The sequence below is a fragment of the Centruroides vittatus genome, unplaced genomic scaffold (genome assembly GCF_030686945.1).
Source record: "Centruroides vittatus isolate TY-2023 unplaced genomic scaffold, ASM3068694v2 contig_459, whole genome shotgun sequence".
NCBI classification, from domain to species: domain Eukaryota; kingdom Metazoa; phylum Arthropoda; class Arachnida; order Scorpiones; family Buthidae; genus Centruroides; species Centruroides vittatus.
The window spans coordinates 2,598,078-2,621,261 of record NW_027122255.1 but is presented as its reverse complement, the minus strand read 5'-3'; the positions used below and the strand labels follow the sequence as shown (position 1 = coordinate 2,621,261).

The following is a 23,184-nucleotide window of genomic DNA, read 5'->3' as shown; positions in this document are numbered from 1 at the left end:
AAACATTTTAAACTGTTTTTAATTAACAGCCATCTTTAGGTTATGGAATTAACAAGTTCTATTTTATTTAAATTTTGTTTTTTTAATTTTATTTTATGTTACATAGAATAAAATTAAAACAACAATCTTTAAATAAAATAGAACTTGTTAAACACCTGCTGGTGTATATGCATGAAAGAATTTTGATGAAAAAGAAGAGAAATCAAAATAAAATATAAAAATGATTTAAATTTTTCAACTTTAAAATAATTTAATTTTAACTGAAAAAGATTATAGTTTTCATTACATTTTAACCTTTCAACAGTGAGATAGTCAGGTATGGTGCTACCCCAAAGTAATGGAGAATAAATGTAGGAAATTTTTAAAGTATTATTTCACACATTTTTCCTCATTACCATTTCAGAAAAAGATTTTGTAAACAGTTGTGTCTAGTAAAGTCTTTTTTTATTGTTACATAATTCATTTTTATGTGAATTTTTTTTTGTGGTAGTTTTTGGCGATACCCCCAAAAGAATTTAATGGATATATCCATCCCTCACCACTGCCACATGATTGCCCCTGAAAGGTATATCCATTGGTCACTGCAAAGTGGTTAACTTCTAAACATTTTTAAATTTAAATGATGATACCTTATATTGTGTGCATTTTTCTTTTTGCTCTTTCCACCCTGTGGGCACTAAGAGGGCCTCTTTTTAGCAAGCCCATTATGGGTTCAGCCAGACCACAAATGGGGCAGCCAGGTGGCAAAGGACAGAGGTTGACATTTTTGGCTCGACCACAGCCTGAAAAATTCCTGGGGATATTTTAGACCTGTCTAGATTTGATCCCAGGTTCCCAGAGCGGAAGACTGCCATATTGATTGCTCAGCCATTCAGCCAAATATATATCATGTGCATTAAACAATTATCAAAAACACAAGTCTTTACCCCCAACATCTTGTTTACGTTTATTTTGTGATCTCTCCTAAGGCAATATAGGTCAGTCAGGTGATATTATTTTAAAAATTTACCAAAAATCAAATTATCATTATATCTATATGAATAAAATCACATACATTTATTAATATCTTTAGTTTTAAATAAGATATTTTTCAATACATTTTATTAGAAAAATTGATAAGAAAAAAATAATATATATCAGAACTGACACATAAACTTGATAATTTGTAACTTTTTGTCAAAATTAACATTGTCTAGTTACCTAGTTTTTTGCTGGCAATGAGCCAGAAAGACATAGAATATTGTTTTATACAATTCAATATAACACTTATGCATGTAGGTTTATTTGTTGCGAAATTATTGCACATTATATCAAACATTTGTTTGAAATCAAAATTTTATTCTGCTATCAACTAATATAATGAACTAATATACTTTATTCACTTCATATCGAACGAGATTATATATTTTTGTAATAAACATATGATTGCCAGCAGCAATACATATAATATTTGCTGATATTTTCGATTAAAATAAAAAATACATAAAATATCAGAACTGAAGGTCACAACTTGAATATTTATAACATGTTGACTTATTATAGCTAAATAAACTATTATAGTATAAATGAACTTATTATAGTAATATTATTACATAAATATGCTAAAAATGAAATAAAAAAATTACCAGAAAAAATTAATTAAGAAAAAAAAGCATTAATTAAAATTTTTTAAGTCAACAAAACACCACCTGGACAAAAATATGTAAAACAGATGATAGACAAGATGATGCCGTCAAGTGCTGACATCTGTTGTCGATAAATTTTACAAAAATTGATATTTACCAGAGTAATGACAAATTGGTACCCTCAAAGTTTTGCTTAACAATCAAGGGTACCGATAGATAGATACTTTCGGGGGCAAAGGGTTAAACAAGAGTCTCAATTTAGTGATTCACCACAAAATAACAATAAATAGCAAAGGTTCCAGTCATTCTTCCATAAATATAACACTATCAATATAATAACCCTGTAAATTATCAGAATCTTGTTAGAGTGAACATTCAGAACATTGAATCCACAAATATGGAAGTAAAAAGTTGACAACAAGCAGGTTGTGGTTTGGTTCAGATGGATCAAACAAGAGAAACAAATCAAATATCTAGGAGTCATTACAGATGACAGTTTATAAACACACATCAAATCACTCAAGATACTTATCATCATCTCATTACTTTATGTACAATTATTTGATATTTTTCAATCCCAATATTATCTAACCTAAATACTTTATAATTTTAAGTTATCTTACATCTCTAAGTTCTTTCCATACAAGAGGTTCACCATCTTCATCTAAATTTTCATAAGTATGACTATCAATTACACGTAGTTGTTGTTCAAACATAGCTGTTACAGCTCTATGTACTAAATAATATTGTTCCTATAAATTAACAAATTAATATCAGTGAAATTACATTACATATTTTATTAATCTTAAACTTTATTAATTAGAGTTATATATTATTTTCATTTCTATAAAACCCTTACTTTTGTCTGCACCATAGCTACCCGTTGTCGTCGCATTTCTGCAGCAATTTCATATAGACTAAAGGATTTGGTCAATTTCTGAAATATAAATTATGTATTATAAATTCTGATTATGAATAATTTATCAATAAGTAAAATTAAATTACAAACTAGAAGGTAAAAATATGTATAGTATAATTTAAAAACTTTAATAGCTTGGCACTTGTAGGTGAAATGTAAAAAATAATAATACAGGTAAAAATCATGTGGGTACCACTTCCAAGTGCTAAGCTTAATCTTTACAAAAGAAAAATTTTGACAGTCATCTAAATTGTCATAAATTTTCACTTGGTGTAATTTTTTTACATCACAGATGTTTTTGTTTGGATAGCAATTGTTTTTGTTTAATAATTATAATATTAATTGTACATCAAAACATAAGATCAGTTGATGCTTGGTGATTGCTGACTGAATACATCACTGACCAAATGCAAAACTCATTTGTTTCCATGCAATTTTATCTTTATAAACATAAAATGAAGCCGTAAAACTGAATTAGTTCTATGAGAAACCCCTGTGAACTTTAATCTATCGATCCAGAAGTTTTGTGAGCCCCTCTGATAACAAGAAAGGCTTGAGCTTTCTAGACCCAGTAGTTTTTCTTAATTAGTGTCTGCGGTACTGAATGTAGAAGGAGAAAATACTACTTTTTTTGGCATTTTTTTCATTTTTCAATTACTTATATTTCAGCAACTGCTTCATAGAAAATCTTGAAATTTTGCACACTATCATAGAAAACAATTGTCTTTCAAACAAGATCTTTGGAATTATTTCAGGTGTTTGTGGGGCAGAGAAATCAACCCCAAAAATTGGCAACTCAAATTCTTGTATATATATATAGTCAGTCAGTGACATTTTTACTTAGTGGAGAGTCACTGCCATGACTTCAGATAATTATAACTTCTTTACTTGTTTTAAAATTTGTAAGCAAAAGCAATTAGAAATAAAAAAATGGTAGACATGAAAATAGATAATAATTTAAAATTTTTAATTGTTACCAAAAATAAACTAAGAATGATAAGTAAAGATCATTTTTTAAAAAGTTTTTGTAAATAAATAAATCATACACATACTAATTCTTGAATTTTTGTGATTTGTGTAACAAATTATTCAAAAAGGTATTTCTTATATGCTCAATATAAATGAATAAATCGGTAAAACTTGGCAACATTAGGGTAGAATTTTAGAAAAAAATAAATGAGACAATACTTACACCCATTCGCATTAATCCCCAAACATAATCAATAGCACATATTGTTCCTGTTCTTCCACAGCCAGCACTAAAAAAAATTGAAACAACTAAATTAAACACATTTTACAATGATTTAGTATTTAATCTGTAAAAATATATTTTTATCATAAATTTACTATGATAGAAATGTTGCAGTAATTATTATATATTCAAAATAAAATTGCATTTTAAAACATTATTTTTTTCTATATTTAAATAAATTAATAATTTAATATTCATTACAAAAAATGCATTTAAGAAGCATTCTATAAGTATTTCATAATAAGTAGTCTTACATAAAAAAATATTTAAATGTCAAACTTATGAGTTAATAAAATCATTAAAATACAAGATAACTAGTTAAATTATCTTGCATTTTCTTCTTCGTGTAATTATTAAATTATGAAATTTTTTCAAAAATTAGCAGACACTTTCAAGGTTTTTAAATGTAATTTTGTATTAATTTGTGCAAAAGTTTCATAGAAAATCACTCTGTGCTAAAGCCACAAATAAAAAAAAAAAACAATACTCTTGCATGATATTTATGAAACTATAAGTTTGTGTTAAACACAACTGCAAAGATAAGAAAACAATTCATTTTTCCTTTCATACATATCAATAATGTTAAACATTAATTTATATTAATGTTACTACATTTCTTATTTGGCACTGGCAATATTAAGTTTGAGAAATAGGTGCAAGATAAATGTTCTTACTAATCTGAAAGAAACTTTGGGGATAATGTAATAATGTAATGTATTACATTACATTATTACTAACTATATTACATTACTACTAATGTAATGTATTACATTTTTAAAACTAACTAAATCGCAAAACAATTTTCTACTAAATTTTTTCTGTTTCTGCATTAGATAGATAAAAGGATTTTTTCAAATTAAAGTTATTAGCTTGAACAGAAAATTTTAAACTTAGAAACAATCATATCAGAACCATTATACTTTCATTTATTTTTATTAATAAAGTATAAGTTTACAGATTTCAAATAGATAAGAAATTTTTTCAAAGTATCCAAGATATCCAAAGTAAAATGATATGACTATTCAACAGCATCTTATAATATAATCGAGATGGGTTGATAATAACAACAATAGAGAGGTTGAGGCCGAAGTTTAAACATGAAAACGTTTACGTCAGACGTTCAGCGTCGCTTTCCTGTAAGCCTAGAAGTTTGACAATGGCGTTTGGAATGTCAAGCATGAGTCTAACTGACTTTCCAAACACCATTGTCAAACTTCTAGGTTTACAGGAAAGCAGCACCGAACGTCCGATGTATACGTTTTTACGTTGAAAACTTCGGCCTCAACCTCTCTAATAATGATAATAACAAGCACAGAATCCAAACGGTTAGGGTTGAAAGCTGAAATTTGGTAGTTAGGCCAAGACTCCAATAACGTAAAAATGGGCGTAAAAACCCTCACAATAAAAACTTTTAATCATGTGACCTATTTGCATTTGGATTGCGGGGGAGGTCTGGCTAGCTCCACCGCATGGCGACGGTGCTGTCAAAGTTATGCCTGTACAAATGTATACATGATACATCGATATAAAGACAATGATTATATTCTACGAGTTTTTTTCTGTACTATAATTACAAATGTAGTAAAAATAATATCTTTACTTTCATATATTAACTTTTATTATTGTATTATTAAGATAATATACAGCACTTATAAGCTTATAAATAAACAACAACTAACCCTGTTATATATAAAGACCAAATACTGCCGAATTATCGGGCTAGCAAATGGCTATAGTAATATTAATAATTTAAGTTAATTTGGTACTAGAGTTAGGCGTTAGGCGCCATCTCTTGCTAAATTTAATAATTAGAATTTTTAATTAAATAATTTAAATAAATTTAGGCTTAACTGGAAGAAAGGGGGTTTGAATCCCGCTTCGGGCCGATTCTTTTCTTCCAGTTAAGCCTAAATTTATTTAAATTATTTAATTAAAAATTCTAATTATTAAATTTAGCAAGAGATGGCGCCTAACGCCTAACTCTAGTACCAAATTAACTTAAATTATTAATATTACTATAGCCATTTGCTAGCCCGATAATTTCGGCAGTTGTTGGTCTTATAAGCTTAGCTTTTTATTATATACTCTAAATTGAAGGATTTTCCTTTGGCTGTCCATATCATGTGTTTTAGCATCCATTATTATAATCGGGAAACCTCTTCTCGTAGATACATGAATACTTTTGAATGTTTTCGATAAATCTTTCCAGATCTATTCTAGAGTAGCATATACAAGAGAACATACACAAAAGCTCGTTTTCCACCATTTTCGCACCATGTCACAATGACCTAGATTTCACTGACTTCTGATTGGTGGATGGTACTGTTTTATGGCTATATTTGCATCAAAAGTTGAACACTGCTGAACTCGCTTTTACACTGGTTTTATGACCTGTTCAGGCATAAAATATCACGGTGACGTGATTAGAAGCTTTTACAGTGAGGGGTTTTATGCCCGTTTTTATGCTAGTGGCGTCTCGGCCTTAGGGTATGCCATAAAAATGCACAGTAAAAAGAGATTTTTGAAAATTCCACCCTGTGGGAAAGAGGGAGATGGTTAAGTATTACCCTAAAGAACTTGGTCTCTACTGTACTATTTTAGGTGCAGTTTTTTGCATTTTTGCAGGAAATCAAACAATTCTATAATTAACCTCAGAGTATGGAAATCTAATTCTTGCACCTGGTGAAAGTGGGCAAGTTTGACTATAATCTAAATCTTTGCTATCGTTACTTTTTGCCCAAGCAATGCTGGGCTTATCTACTAGTATGCATATATTATTTGTATATTTATTTATAGTAAATTTTAATTATCATTCATAATTTTTAAAATATGTAATCATTTTATTTAATAAATTTTTTAATTTAGGGAAAACCTTAATAACTATTAAATACTTCAAAAAAAATTTAAAGCATTAAATTTTTTATTAATGATTATAAATATAAAAGTTTTTCAGTTTAAATGATTTATTCATTTAATGATATGTTTTTCCATGAAATGTGGAGAGGTTTACTCAAATGAAAATTATATGCAAATCTCCATAATAAAAAACAAGTTTAATAAATTAACCATCTATATCATAGCATTTGATTCACTAACTGAAAAATTTAATCTGAACAAGTTCATTTCAAATTTCATAGGACTTAATATAAATAATTTTGTGACTTGCAACTATTTTATAAAAGTTATTCAAATAGTTGATAATATACTAGCCATTATGTCTATAATGACCTAATAAATCAAGATTCAAATTGCTTGTGCAATAACTTGTGATTTTTACAACTACTCTAAAAAATCATTATATTATAGAGATTCACAAATAATCTATTATATAAATTCTGAATATTTTTAACACAGTATATATTAGTCAGAAATACCTTTCTTCCTATGAATATAGTCATATTGAGATATCATTGACTCTGATACAAATTACAATATACTGAATAATTATTAATAATCATGATATTTTAATATTTTAATCATTAATATAAATCTTATTTATAAAATCATTTTGCAGAATGTCAAAAAGACTAAAATTTCACTTTAATATTTTTTATAATTCAAACATAATTTTCCAATATCTTACCTGCAATGAACTAAAACTGGCAAAGCTTCAGACGCTTGGCAATCCCTAACAAGACGAACTAATTCCAAAATTGGCTGGACGGATGTTGGTACTCCATGATCAGGCCACGTTGCATAATGGAACTGACAAATTGTTCTAGTTTCATCTTCCCAACAAGCTTTTAATGTTCTAACTAAAAAATCAGGACAAACTTGGCGCCATTTTACCTGCATTGTAATGTATTTATATATTAATGAAACATAATATTAAAAATGTATTTGAAATTATTAATAAATAAGATATTTAAATTTTGAAAGCAGTTTTTAAATAATTAAACAAAACATAGTATCATAGTATGGCATGTAATGATGGTTTTCTTGTCTAATTTGGCCAAAATGAAAATTGGTGGACTGGAAAGATCATTGAAATCGATGAAACCGTTGTGAGCAAAAGGAAGAACAAAAAAGAATGGTTATTGAAAGGAACCAAGTGGTTTGTTGACTGAGTTTACCACAATGATTATTCCTGTTTCATGTGTAAAGTAAATGACACATCCAAAGTCAGTCTGAACTGGGTTATTAGCAACTTTGTAAATTCAAGAAGCATAGTGTATAAGGACAAATGGAAAAGTTACAATTATATCAAAGATTTAGAAGGAGTCGAAATAACCCCCAGCACTGTGAAACATGCCGAAAATTTCATTGATCCAGTTACAGGCATTCATACACAAAAATCAAATGCTTGTGGCATTGTCTGAAAAATCGCAAGAATTTGCCAATGCATTTTACAGATTCGTCCAATTTGTATTTATACACTTTTATGTATAAGCAAAGCTTCTGAGATGAAAAAATTAAAACCAGGAGAATGTTTAGAGTTGTTTGTCCAGCATATAAGTAGGGACACATATTACTTATATGCTGGGACAAACAACTCAGGTGTTTCCCACTGCTTTGACATAAATGTGCAGTTTTTTCCATGATGTCACATGCTTTTGCAAGCATGTTCCATCATGGAAAAAACTGCACATTGAAATTGGCAACACAAGTGCAAACTTGTGTTGCCAATTTCAAATTATCATCATCATTTCTTTGAAACTTTCACAAAATGTGAAAATGGAAGTTGATAGCAGGAACACTGGCTTGAATGTTTCACAATGTAATATTAAATAAAAATTTGATAATTGTAAATTTATGTAGACAAATATATTTCATCTTAAAATTTTAATAAAGGTAATATTTTTATTAACTCAAATACTGTAACAACTATATTTAATAAATTATGTTACATACTTACATAAGCATTTTATAATTGATATTTACTCACCAATTCAACAGTAATGTTCCCATATTGTCTTTGTTCTCCTTCATCAGGCCAATAGCATTCACATTTATACTGAAAATTTAAATATTTTTATCAAAATTAGATCAAATTATTATGTTTTTGTATTTTTGTTTATTTTTCTAACTATCTATGCTTACTTTTGATAATTATGTTTATTAGAATATTATAATTACTAATAAATCAATTTAAAATAATAATAATAATAATAATAATAATAATAATAATAATAATAATAATAACTCTCCCGTGGTCACCACCTGGTCGTGGTGGGAGAGCCCAGTAATTTTACTGATCCATAGGGCAATGCAGGCTGGAGCACAAGCTCCTGGTAGGGACACCCATGCCAGTAAGGCCTATGGGGAAAAATGAAGCTAAGAGTGACCACACCCACATTCTGTGGAGATATTTATTATGGTAATAACTAGATCAAAGTGTGATACCGGCTCGGACGTCGCCCGGGTTAACAAGGTCCGCGTTCGTGGGTTAGGCAGAGGCTCACGTTCGAAAAATAGGCCACAGTCTCCCTTGGTTACCGGTGGCGAAAGCAGCACCGGCCCAAGCATGGCTACTGCAATGCCCTCAACAGATGTGAGGAACCAACCTAGCCTTGGTGTTTCTGTGGCAATGCATCCACAGACCACAAAGGCTGGAAAACCACGCCAACGGATGAAATGGACAGTAGAAATGAACGAGTTTATCATCCGTACTTATTACACGATCACAAAACTGGAAACAAACATGACAGCATACAGACAACAACTACACCATAAATTCACACAACAATATCCTCACCTCACTGTCACCGAACAAAGGGTTGTTGATCAAAAAAGAACAATTATACACAACAACCTTATTCCACAAACAACACTTGAACTTATCAAACAACAGGTTGCTGATCAAATACATCAACAGACAGAAACATCTAACATTAATGAAGATCATGTAACCTGTCAGGATAATCCAGCAACAAGCATTGATAATAACACACATACAACAATTACCACTAATGATACTACAGACACTTCCTCATCCATCACTGATAACATAGACTTGGATTTAGTTAATACGCTCTCACTTATATTTCAGGAAACACTCACTAAATATACAGGCACAGATCCCACACAAAGACCACGAATACCAAAAATCAACACGTCAAAGGAAGTAGGAAAAACACTAAATTATGTAAACACTCACTTAATACCACACTACATTCATTCAATTTCTACACTCGCAGACATTCATACATTAGTTTATGCTGGGGCAGTCACAGTAGTGACACACCATGGACTGAAAGTACAGTCACAGACAAATACACAGAAAACACAATACTATCACAAGCCTGCCTGGCAGAGAAGAATAGAAATACAAATAAATGACATTAGACAGCAATTAGGCAGGCTGACACAATACACTAAAAGCAACATAACACCCAAATTAAGGAAACAGCTCAAAAACATTTTTAAGAAAATAAAAACACATACAAAACATGAACATCACAACACACACATTACAGAATACATTGATACACTAAAACAAAAACTTGCTGCCAAAGCACGTAGACTCAAACGATACAAAACATGTACACTACGAAAACAACAAAATAAATTATTTACAAACAATGAAAAACTCTTTTACAGACAAATTAATAACAAAGCAAACACTGATACACAGCACAGTGGCACACCAACAGAAGAAGAACTCACAACATATTGGTCTTCTCTTTGGTCCAGTGCTGTCACGCACAATGCTGATGCAGGCTGGATCGAGGAGGAGAACAGAAACTTGCACAACATACCAACTATGCCCTGTGCTGAAATAAACATACATGATTTCCAATACACTGTTAACAGAACACACAACTGGAAGACACCTGGTGTAGACAACATTCACAATTTCTGGTACAAAAAGTTTACATCACTGCACCAGGAACTAGCTAAACACCTAACACACATCATCATCAATCCACAAGACATGCCAAATTTTCTTATTCAGGGCATCACCTACATGAAACCTAAAAACAACAATACCACAGACCCCACACAATACAGACCAATTACATGTCTTCCAACACTCTACAAATTATTGACATCCTGTATTGCAAACAAAATATACAAACACGTTGAAGAACACGACATTCTAACGGAACAACAAAAAGGTTGCCGTAGAAATCACAGGGGATGCAAAGAACAGTTACTCATAGATTCAGTCATTCTACGGCAAGCACACAAACAACACAGAAACATACACATGGCATATATAGACTACAGAAAAGCATTCGACAGTGTTCCACACAGTTGGCTGCTACATATTCTACACATGTACAAAATACATCCATCACTCATTACATTCTTCCAAAACACTATGCAGCACTGGAGAACAACACTACATCTCAGGGTTCATAACACTTCCATACAAACAAACCAAATTTTTATTAGGCGAGGAATTTTTCAAGGAGATTCCTTGAGTCCTCTCTGGTTCTGCCTAGCCTTGAATCCATTATCCAACATGTTAAACAACACACAATATGGCTACAATATCAGGCATGAAAAAACAACACAGTATACACTGTCACATCTCATGTACATGGATGACATAAAACTTTATGCATCCACACAAAAACAACTTCATCAACTCCTACAAATCACACATTCATACACCAAGGACATACAAATGGAATTTGGCCTAGATAAATGCAAAACACTTCACATAGAAAAAGGAATCCTGAAGAAAGAAGATTTTGCACTTGGAAATGGAGACATTATTGAATCCATGGAAAAGGGCGAGTTCTACAAGTATTTAGGATTCCAACAGGCCAAACTAACAGAACATACACAAATAAAGCAAAGATTAATTAAAGAATACCAAAGTAGGTTAAATGCTATTCTCAGAACACAGTTAAATGCAAAACACACAGTTAAAGCAATAAACACATATGTCATCCCAGTACTCACATATTCTTTTGGAGTTATACATTGGACTCACACAGATCTTGAGCAACTCCAAAGGAAAACAAGAACTACACTTACTAAGCATAAACAACATCATCCTAAATCCGCCACAGAAAGATTAACCCTTCCACGTAAAGATGGCGGACGTGGCCTGATTGACATAGTTAATTTTCACTACAAACAAATACAGTCATTGCGAGAGTTTTTCTACAAAAAACAAGGAACATCACAATTACATAAAGCAGTAACTCTAGCAGACTCGAATAACACACCATTAAACTTACACTCACATCATATGGACACAACACAACATATAAAAAGCATAGACACCATTAAGCAATCGTGGGCTCGAAAGGCACTCCATGGCAGGCATCCTTATGATCTGGCCCAGGATTTTGTTGACAAAACTGCGTCAAACAGCTGGTTAGCTCAAGGATGCCTCTTTGGGGAGACGGAAGGCTTCATGATTGCCATACAGGATCAGGTCATAAATACTAAAAACTACAGAAAACACATACTCAAAGATGCAACACTCACAAATGACACATGCAGAAAATGTCACATCATGCCAGAAACTATACAACACATCACCTCTGGTTGCAAGCTCTTGGCACAAACAGATTATTTACACAGACATAATCAAGTAGCAAATATAATACACCAAGAGCTGGCAAGGAAACACAAATTAGTAGACATCCACGAACCATATTACAAATACATTCCACAGACAGTATTGGAAAACAACACGCACAAAATGTACTACGACAGAGCCATAATCACAGATAAAACAATTTACCACAACAGACCAGACATCACACTCATTGACAAACACAATAAAATCACATACATTATAGACATATCCATTCCAAACACTCACAATATACAAAACGCATGCACTGAAAAAATTAGCAAGTACACAGAACTTGCCCAGGAAATAAGGCATCTGTGGAGGATGGATAGGGTGCTTATTGTACCTGTTGTTCTCTCCTCTACAGGTGTCATACCACACACACTACACAAAAGCCTGGGCACATTACAATTGAATAGAAACACATACATCACACTACAGAAGGCCACTATATTGAATACATGTCATATTGTGAGAAAATTCCTGAATACAGACACACACACTGATACACTTTTTTAATTTTTGTTTTGGTTACTATGCCTTGACTTTGGTCCGGCATAGTACACAGCCACCGGTGTTAACCGAGTATATCTCACTTAACCCAACATAATAATAATAATAATAATAATTACAATTATAAATTTACAAAGTCAATTTATTCAAAATTTTCAAACATTTATAAGTATTGGAGATAATATTTTCTGTTCTTACAAGGAAAGTAACTAAATTACTATCCAACTTTTAAATATTAAATGTTTAAAATAAAAGTTTATCTGAAATTAAACCTATATATATAATAATCAAACTTCTCAATCTTGGACAGTTGAAAAAAGAAACTAATTTTAAATTATTGTATTTATATGCTCTGGTGTAGATATATTTTTAAGTAGTGTTTTTAAGTAAGTGAAGTAGTGGTTACATCTTGGCTTGTGAATCCATATCTTACGGTTGTTTTGGGTTTGACTCTTGATTTTTTAAAGAACTTTTCCCATTTCATTTTCTTTTTTTAATTTTGCAGGAAAAATGAATTAATTTTTTCCACTACCAAATTATTTATTTTTGCATTTGTTTACTAATTTTCTTATTTAACAAATAATTCTTAAATACATATTTAATGCCCACAACTGAATTTATTAACAACTTTAAGTAACAATTCTTCATTTTCAATGAAAATTAAATTTGTCCAAAGACACACAATAACAACAAATGATGTAAAAGTTGGTGAAATAAAGTATTTGTGATTAACTCAGTCAAAATGAAAAACAGCAAGGAGTAGGCCTTTATCCAATTTCCATTCACAAACAAGTCAGTGTAAGTTTAAATACAGCTATGACATCAATTCCTAGCCAAATAGAATGTTTCAGCTTCCTTCAATTTGTGGTTCATGTCTATTTATGCTATTGGGAACTATTGGGTTAGTTGAATGAAAAGACAATTAAAATAAGGGACCAATAGAATAAAAATACACAATTAGTAAATATATATGAAAATATTTGAGTAGTAAAAATGGAACCTACCTTTCCTGCAAGCATAAATTAAATTTAAAAAAAAAGATATTCAAACCAAAACAGCCATAAGATACAGACTCCATGGCCAAGATACATTATACCACTCACTCTTGTGCACAAGAGCATATAAACACAGTAACTTAAAATTAATTCCTTTTTCTGAAAACTGCTTGAAATTGTGGATTTTGATTATTACATATTGGCTTAATTTCACATAAACCTTTAATTTTAAACATAAAATATTTAAAAGTTGTTTAAAATTTGAATAGTCATTTAATTGCTTTTCCTTTATAGAAATACTTCAATTATATAACTTAATAATTTATTGATAGAAATTAATAGAAAATTAATTATTCAATTTGTTAATCAAATTCTCAAAGAGTAAACATTGTCAACACTTTCATCTAAATAAGCTATTTATATCTGATGAGTGGCCTCATCAGATATAAATAGCTTATTCAGACAAATCCTTTGAAACAATGAATTCTTCTAAATAAGTGGCCAAAACATTTGTTTACACTAGTAAACTATGTGCTGGAAAGAAGTAAGAAGAGAAAGGTACAAATTTGAATTTTGTTCCAGCTTTGATGTCATCATTTTTTAAGATCCTATTAACATTAAAAACACTTCACATGAATAATAAAATTTCAAACACATTGAAACTACATAATTTTAATAAAAACATTTTCTAAGATTTAAAGTTAGGGTATTCATTTCCTAATAAATATAATCATGTTTCTAAGAATTCATACCAAAAAAATAAATTAATCCATCTTCAAATTATGAGGTGTGGGGAAATATCATCCAAACTGAAAATACTATAGATTTAATTTTAATAAATGTGAATAATAAGAAATTTCATAATTTTGCCAAATCATTTCCTAACTGATTCACCAGTCAAATTCCAAAACCTTTACTGAAGTTTTAAAATTTCAGTATAGTACTTTTTTGATATTATTGTGTTTATTCAAAATGCATCGAGTTGTATAAGTAGTTTATTCATAACTGCTAGTTCTGCTATCTTACGGTTTTGTCTTGACATAAATTTCAATTATAGATCTTTTTGATTCAGTTCCTTGAGAGATGTTTTGATATAACAAAAATAACATACAATAAAATATCAAAACATACTTTTGTCGAATGTTTTTAAACTGTTTCCATAGAAATCAAAAATAATATAAAATCAGAGCAAGAGACCAGAAAATATGAGAAATACAATAGGCAGATTAAAAAATAATTACAATGGCAAAAATGTAAAGTCAGTAGTTAACTATTCATTTAACTACTTGACTATTTAATACAGTCTTTTTTAAACAGTTAACTAATATAAATAGCAAGCTTTAAAAAGTGGCCTATATGTAATAAAACCAGAAAATGTAACACTAGCATTATATTTTATGGTCACATTTTTATTACATAAACTATGCTAATCCATACAATAGATAAATTACTAGAATTATACTGTAATGGACAATGAAAAGTTACATATTTTGCAAATAAGAAATAAAAATCATTATCATCATATATCAGTACACATATCAGAAAATATCTGTTCTAGAATATGTAAACAAGTTAAATTACAAACATAAAATGAAGTAAAATTTATGAAAGATTGGATATTTGATTCATTGATTTTTAAAAGGGACTTTTAGTGAAAGGGTGGTATCTAACGTTTTGGACCTTGCAAGTTTCATATTATTTAAAAACATATTTTCAATAATGTATAGCATTAATTCATATAATATGATTCTAAATTATCTGTAAGTAATAAAAGAATACAACAGTAATTGTATAGTTTTATTACTTTTTATTTCTTTAATATTAACATTATTATAGAGCATTATACTAAAAAAATTTTTTACTTACTTTACCAGACTCTTGTTCTTTACAAGCCATTACTACTACTTGTACTTCACACTCCCATATCATCCGCCAAAAATCAACCATTGTATTAGGAAGTGGTCCCTGTGATGCAATGTAGGCCAAAGAACCACTACCACCCTAAAAGCAAACATTTTTACAGATAAGAGAAAGAACAATAATTTCATGAGTTTATTTTTAGAATAAATTATACTGAAAATATCATGCATAGAAGTCCTGAAACAGTTGAATTTTTTATTTTATATTGAATATTTTTTCAAATTATTTATACTTAAAGTTTGAATCACACATTGACATTTTCATCACTGTTAGTGATCAATTACTCAGTATATTAACCATTTTCATTCTGAAGTGGATAGAAATAGCAAACAAAAGAAAACTAAAGAGTTTGTTAAAAGAAAATGTACCTGTTATAAAAAGACTGTGAATGAAAGAAAAAAGAAAATCAGAAATTGCAAAATAATTTGACATTCCATTGAGAACTTCTTTCTTTTTTACATATTTCAAACAGTAACTAGGACATACTAGATTCAAAGCAAGCAGCAGGTGGCTGAATCAATTTAAGAGTAGGTATGAAAGAGTTTTCAATAAAATGTATGAAGAAATGCAAGAGGATTACACAAAGTGATTGAAAAGTTTACCAGATATTGTACAGAACTATAGCTGAATGACATTTTTAACTAAACAGGCTTATTTTGTTAAAGGTCTGCCAGAAATGTTCAAAGTTGTTGCATGTTAAATGTTAAAAAAAAAAAAGCCCAGCAAAGAACATTTAACTCTTCTCTTAAAAGTGAACATGATAAGCAATGAACTGCCATTATTATTAACAGAAAAATCTTTAAAGCCTCAAATGTTTCTGCAATGCCAAGATGTTATCCCTCCCTATATGCATCAAATAAAGCATAGATGAAGCTAGAGCATTTTCAAACAAAAGATGTTTCATGTGATCCATCTTCAATAATTTGCATTTGAAGTAAATCTGCTAGATACATTCAAATGATTACAAACCTTGGAATGAAGTTCCACAAAATACCATTGCAAATTGCTTTTAAAAAAACAGATTTCAATCAACTATTTGTCAATACTTTGAATTACCATATTTACTTGAATATAAGACAACCTCACATATAGGACGAGGTGTGACTTTAAAGATCAAAATAAAGAAAATTAGATTTATTTATATAATTCTAATTTTATTTCATTTAATCACAAGTAAAACATCAAATAAATGTAAATGCACACATTATCCTGCAAAAATTACTAGCATTTTAAACTTTAAGGAAAAGTCTTGTAAAATCAACAACATAATTTGTTCATATAAAGCTGGACAATCCGGAACCTTTTTTGCCTATTCTTAACAGTCGAATTCACTCTCCATCAATTACACTTATGAGTTTCTCCGAATTTTGATTTCCGAATAATCATCTGTTTTCACGTGGGAATGAATTAAAACTTATATTGTGCTCCCATGTGATTTTGGAATTTCAATCTGGAATTCAATTCAAAAGCTTTGCTTTTCCTATTGCTATTTGTCTTTACTCCTGACAATATACAAGAACGATTCAAATGACCCAGATAAAATATTTGTTTTTAAATACAAGAGGGTAAGCATCCAATAAAAAAATGCAAATACACACGGTTCACAAAAATTATTGGCAAAAACGCAAAGAATCTTTCACTCGCACGTATAGAACAATTTAGGAATTTGAAGCTGTGATAAATAAATACAGTAATTGGAATTTTCAACAGAATCTGTTGACTATATCAAGGAAAACTGGGTCAATTTAATAATAATAAGTGGTTAAAAAAATGTCATTAAAAGACTGTCAACAATAACATTGAAAATGATCTAGTTGTCAGTGTAAACATTAAACTGAGAACATTCAAAAATGTTTTTATTTAAGAAAACTTGATAAAGCATACTATTTTTATTTTTTAACACATTATTTTTAATTAAGATAACACAATTTTCTGGGCTATTTCTAATGTCATAACAGCCTGCAGTATCACATTCATCTAAGATACTAACAGTGTAGAATGACATTGTTTAAATTTTTTGAATATGTATATTATCACTTAAAATTTATTTTTTTATAATTTTATTATTTCAAAATGAACTGTACATGCATAAATATATAAAGATGATGAAATATCTGCTATCTATAAATGCAACATGAAAGAAAAATAGAGAAAAAGAAAATATGAATCAACCAAATTAATATAAAAATGCCACATTTATTTTTTTTAATTTCATTCATATGAAAAGTTTTTAATTTAGTTTTAAGGAGTACTTTTAAAGTTAAAACTTTAATAGTATCAAATATTTAAAACAAGTATCTACTACTTTCATTATTCAAAATTAACAAAATAATCTTAAATTTGTTAACAAACAGAAAAATAATGAAAAATTAAAACTTACTTTAATATAATTGGCATTAATATAATCAGATCCAGGAACTCCAGGATATTCAGATAAGACAACACGAGTATAATTATCTAAAATAAAAAAAAAACAAAACCTTATTAGAAATTTTTTTACAAATCATTTTCTATAATTCAATATTTACATTTCTGTAACTAATTTAATCAAACTTGTAATCTTTTAAACTGCTAACATCTTAATCATTTTTAAATTTAATTTCATTATACACTAAAACTTCATTAGTGATTTAGTTATAAATATCTCTAAATATAAAAAATGTCTGGAAATGTTTCTGATTTTTTAATTTTGATGCTTTATTACTCAGAACTATTTTTTAAACACATGCCAATTGAAAGAACAATTAAAAAGTTTCATAAACAGTAATTTAGTCATTAAACAAAGTTCACTGTGATCTAAAACATACAATGTTAAAATATCTGTACTTTAATAAATAGGTAATAAATAAATTTTCATTCTGTGTACCTAAGTATTTTTTTTGTATACCTAAGTACATGTTTAAAAATATATTATTATTATGTTGGGTTAAGTGTGATATACTCGGTTAAGACCGGTGGCTGTGTACTATGCCGGACCAAAGTCAAGGCATAGTAACCAAAACAGAAATTAAAAAAGTGTATCAGTGTGTGTGTCTGTATTCAGGAATTTTCTCACAATATGACATGTATTCAATATAGTGGCCTTCTGTAGTGTGATGTTGTGTTTCTATTCAATTGTAATGTGCCCAGGCTTTTGTGTAGTGTGTGTGGTATGATACCTGTAGAGGAGAGAACAACAGGTACAATAAGCACCCTATCCATCCTCCACAGATGCCTTATTTCCTGGGCGAGTTCTGTGTACTTGCTAATTTTTTCAGTGCATGCGTTTTGTATATTGTGAGTGTTTGGAATGGATATGTCTATAATGTATGTGATTTTATTGTGTTTGTCAATGAGTGTGATGTCTGGTCTGTTGTGGTAAATTGTTTTATCTGTGATTATGGCTCTGTCGTAGTACATTTTGTGCGTGTTGTTTTCCAATACTGTCTGTGGAATGTATTTGTAATATGGTTCGTGGATGTCTACTAATTTGTGTTTCCTTGCAAGCTCTTGGTGTATTATATTTGCTACTTTATTATTATTATTATTATTATTAATTATATATACATTATTACTAGCTGAGTTGCCTAACTTCACTCAGGAAAATGAAAAACATATTAAGTAAAGTTAATGTATTCCAAAAATTACAATACATGTGGAGTTTGATAGTTCAAAAAATAAAAAATAAAAAAACAATTTGCAACATACCAATGACTGTTCAACACAAAATGATCTTGAAGCAGAGAAATGAAGGAATCCAATCTGTCAATTTTTTGCTCAAAGTTGCATTACCAAACCAATCAGTGATAAAATCAAAGTCAGTGCTCGGCATTCAAAAAAATAATAGTTACTAACTGATGTTAAAAGTGGAGCAGCTGCTAACAGTTTCTTCATAGTCTAAAGTCAGATTTCCTGGGTCAACAAAATTTGCAGCAAAAATTTCAAATTGCACTCTTCTAACTTTGGTATTTGCCAAGATATTTTAATAAAATTTCTTAATAAACGTGTCAATTCATTAATTATTATGCCTTTTTGTCCTTTTTAACTCTATTTAAAATTTATTTTGTATACTAGTACTTTCTATATATTAACAGGACTTATTATACTGGAAAATATGGATGCAGATATTTAGTCTTACAGATCAAAAATAATGTTTTTACAGGTGAACTAAATAAAAAACATTATTTTTGATCTGTAAGACTAAATATCTGCATCCATATTTTCCAGTATAATAAGTCCTGTTAATATATAGAAAGTACTAGTATACAAAATAAATTTTAAAGAGTGTCAATTCATTATTCTCTCCTAGAAACTTATTGTATGATACCATTGACTCATTTTAAGACAAAATGTGATCTTTCAAAACTTCCCCATCCCATCCATTTCAATCTTCTCTTATAAAATAATTATAGAGATTACATTGTGTAGAATTAATTCAGAATTAGTTATGATAAATATATAAATTCAGAGATTTTTGTAGAAAACTAAATAATAAAATCTTAAAAATTCAGATCAGAAAACAAAAATAAACTCCAATGCTGTGTAACCAACCAAAAGCAATTTTAAATTAAAAGAAATTCTAGGGATAGTTTAACACACAAAAATGGCAATGGTCATATGTTCAGTACTGCATATATTTTGCTCAAACAACAGGCTGACCAATCAAATATCATTTGACCAGTTTTCACTGATGTCTATTTTCATCTGTTAATGACCACAACATTAGCACATTGTATTTGAATTTCATGGTTCACTTCATATCAACTAGCCTCCAGGCAAAACTCCTATTCATACTAAAGATAAGATCTGATAAGAATCAGATCTTAACCTATTTACTCTTGCAAAAGATAGGATAATTCTATCAAAGTTTATAAAATAAAAATATTGGAAATAAGAAGTAATCTATATTCTTTTTTTAGTTAATGACTAATAAAGATTGATCATTTTTTATATATTACAGAATAATGGTCTTTTCAAGATTTTCATTCTTGCTAAACTTCTAAATTACTTTCCCAAATGTTACAAAATGCAGTATAGGAAAAGTATGGTGATCAGTCAAATTTTGATTCCCCCCATTTTCTTTTTGGTGTTTTTTTTTCATATTGGCATTTTGATACTCCAGGAGGAAAAAAAAAAACCTTACAAAATTGTCTGTGTACATCTATTTTGCATTGTATCTCAGGACTGGTTGTACCATATTTCTATATATATTGCATTCATGCTATTAAATTTTGGTGGTTTAAAATCAATGTGTGAGAGATACAATGGAATCATGTCATCTCAAGTGGAGTCAGACTTAATGAAAATTTTACTCATTATTCTCATTTACTATTTATTTAAAACTCATCTTTACCCTAAAAATTAAGTCTTTTGCCTTTTTATAATAATAAATAATATAAAAATTATCTAATAAAAACATAACAGATGGTATTAGACACAATTTTAAATTTTATATTGATGATTACAACTTCAACTTAAAAGAAAATTAAAATTAATTACAACTGTCCATATCAAAATTGAGAATCAATCCTGCAATTATATAAAATACAAAAAATATTTGAAACTCTTATTATATCAACCATTTCCGATATATAATCAAATGTATACATTTTCATAGAATTTTATCATCACAGAAAATAACTTAAATTAATTTATCTTTTAAAAATTCCTGCATTTTATTTTATTTTTAATAAACAAAAATATTAGCTACTTTCAGGCATATTTTGCTATTAATAAATTTGATACCTAAAACATTTTATTTTTATTTAATTTAAATAAAATGCTTTAATTAATAAATTTAAAAATTTGTTATCAAATTTATTTAATTTTTAATTTGATATTTATTTAATTTAAATAATCCGTAACAACTAACTTATTTTTATTTATTTTCAACAAATAATAAATTTGGCATTAGAAATACACACAAATCACAATGTAAATAATAATATAATAATTAGAAAATTTAATTTAATTTACTTATAATGTCATATGTATAATAATTTAATACATATTGTTTAATTAAATTGACAGCATGAAACTAACAAGGGAAAGTCTAATTATTACTTAAGATATTTTTAACCAACTTTACATATTTGGTATTTATGCTGGATTGATCAAAAAGGTTTTTAGAAAAAAATAATTAAATTATATAAAATTTGAGTACAGGTACTCCTCACTTTATGACCGAGTTCCGTTCCAACGACTACATCGTTAAGAGAATTGGCCGATAAGCGAGGAGCTTGTTGCACCAGGAATATAGGATCATTGTAAAATTATACAAATTATGCAACAAACTTCAAATTTATTCATAAAAACACTATTATAGTACTCTATTAGCCTATTATAGTACTATAAGACAATTATAGTATGCACAAGCCTATTATAGTATGCTTAGTGCGCATATCACCATTCGCCACTGATCGACACTCAAGCTGAGAAAGGGGATTCTCCGAATTGCAGGTTGAAACTCGATTGGTCATAAGTGCGAGTGGTTGTTAAGCAGATAGGTCATAAAGTGAGGAGTACCTGTAGTTATGCTTTTATTTTTATACACTTTTGTTTTCTATTACTTTAGCCCATCAGTTTGGTATATTCATTATTCTATAGGGAAAGAATTCTGAGGGCTTTTCTTCAAAAAGCATAGACATCATATCCAAATTTAAATAATTTTTTCAAGTAGTCAAAGATACTGTCATGCTGCTTACCAGCATGCTACACTATATCTTCTTGCTAATGTTGGACATTTTTCTTTGAAGACTAACTTCAGATTATCAAGTTAAGAACTGTATTAATGGTCTGATTTTGCTGATTGGACTTATATATCATAAATTACTATTAGCAAAATCCTTTTTTTTTTTTTTTGAATATGAACTGGCTTTCAACCAAGCTTTAGAGAGATCAATTGACTTTCTTCAGGATCTTTTTTGTTGCATATTATGATAAACAATCCATTTTCCATTGCAAGTAATTAGTTGCTTCAAAAGTAATCCATTTGGCTATGTTTCAATATCAAAGGATATATTCTATCTAACAGATTTCTCTCACTCAATTGATATGCACCTAAATATCATAGCATATGTATCCTAAGTTGCATAAATGTCAAACAACTAATCCCTGAATGACATAACACTTATGCAGTATCCCTGATGGTGTAATGTGGATTCTCTTCAATTAATGCAATGATAGCATCATCATCAACAAATAAATTAAATTTTTTAATGAATCCAATAATTAGATTTAGTGATCTATTTAAGTCTGGATTGAAAGTTAATGCCAATTGATTGCATGGACAGTCTAAATGGAAAATATTTCCAGTCGATGCAATGAATTAGTCTGTAAGGTTAAATGTAGTGATGAGCAATTGATTAAATGAATAAAATCAAACAACCCTATTACAGTGAAATTCCATTAACGAGGCATCCAGTACTCTGGCAACCAATAAGCCAGCAAAATTGAGCCCAAAAAGTCAAGCTTAGCATTGGGGGGGGGTATTTGATAGACTG

General features: G+C 29.2%; 1 protein-coding gene across 2 annotated transcripts in view; it reads right to left on the bottom strand.

Annotated features, from left to right (window-relative positions):
- Positions 1-23,184, bottom strand: part of LOC136977464 (uncharacterized) — a 60,618-nt gene that overhangs the window by 22,879 nt on the left and 14,555 nt on the right. For both annotated transcript variants that reach the window (XM_067272956.1, XM_067272957.1), the window contains exons 3-9: positions 18,084-18,160; positions 15,650-15,784; positions 8,682-8,750; positions 7,380-7,585; positions 3,737-3,803; positions 2,485-2,562; positions 2,249-2,377 (exon numbers count right to left, since the gene is read on the bottom strand). In XM_067272956.1, coding sequence (XP_067129057.1) covers positions 2,249-2,377; positions 2,485-2,562; positions 3,737-3,803; positions 7,380-7,585; positions 8,682-8,750; positions 15,650-15,784; positions 18,084-18,160 — 761 coding nt within the window. The remainder of the gene's footprint in view (positions 1-2,248; positions 2,378-2,484; positions 2,563-3,736; positions 3,804-7,379; positions 7,586-8,681; positions 8,751-15,649; positions 15,785-18,083; positions 18,161-23,184) is intronic.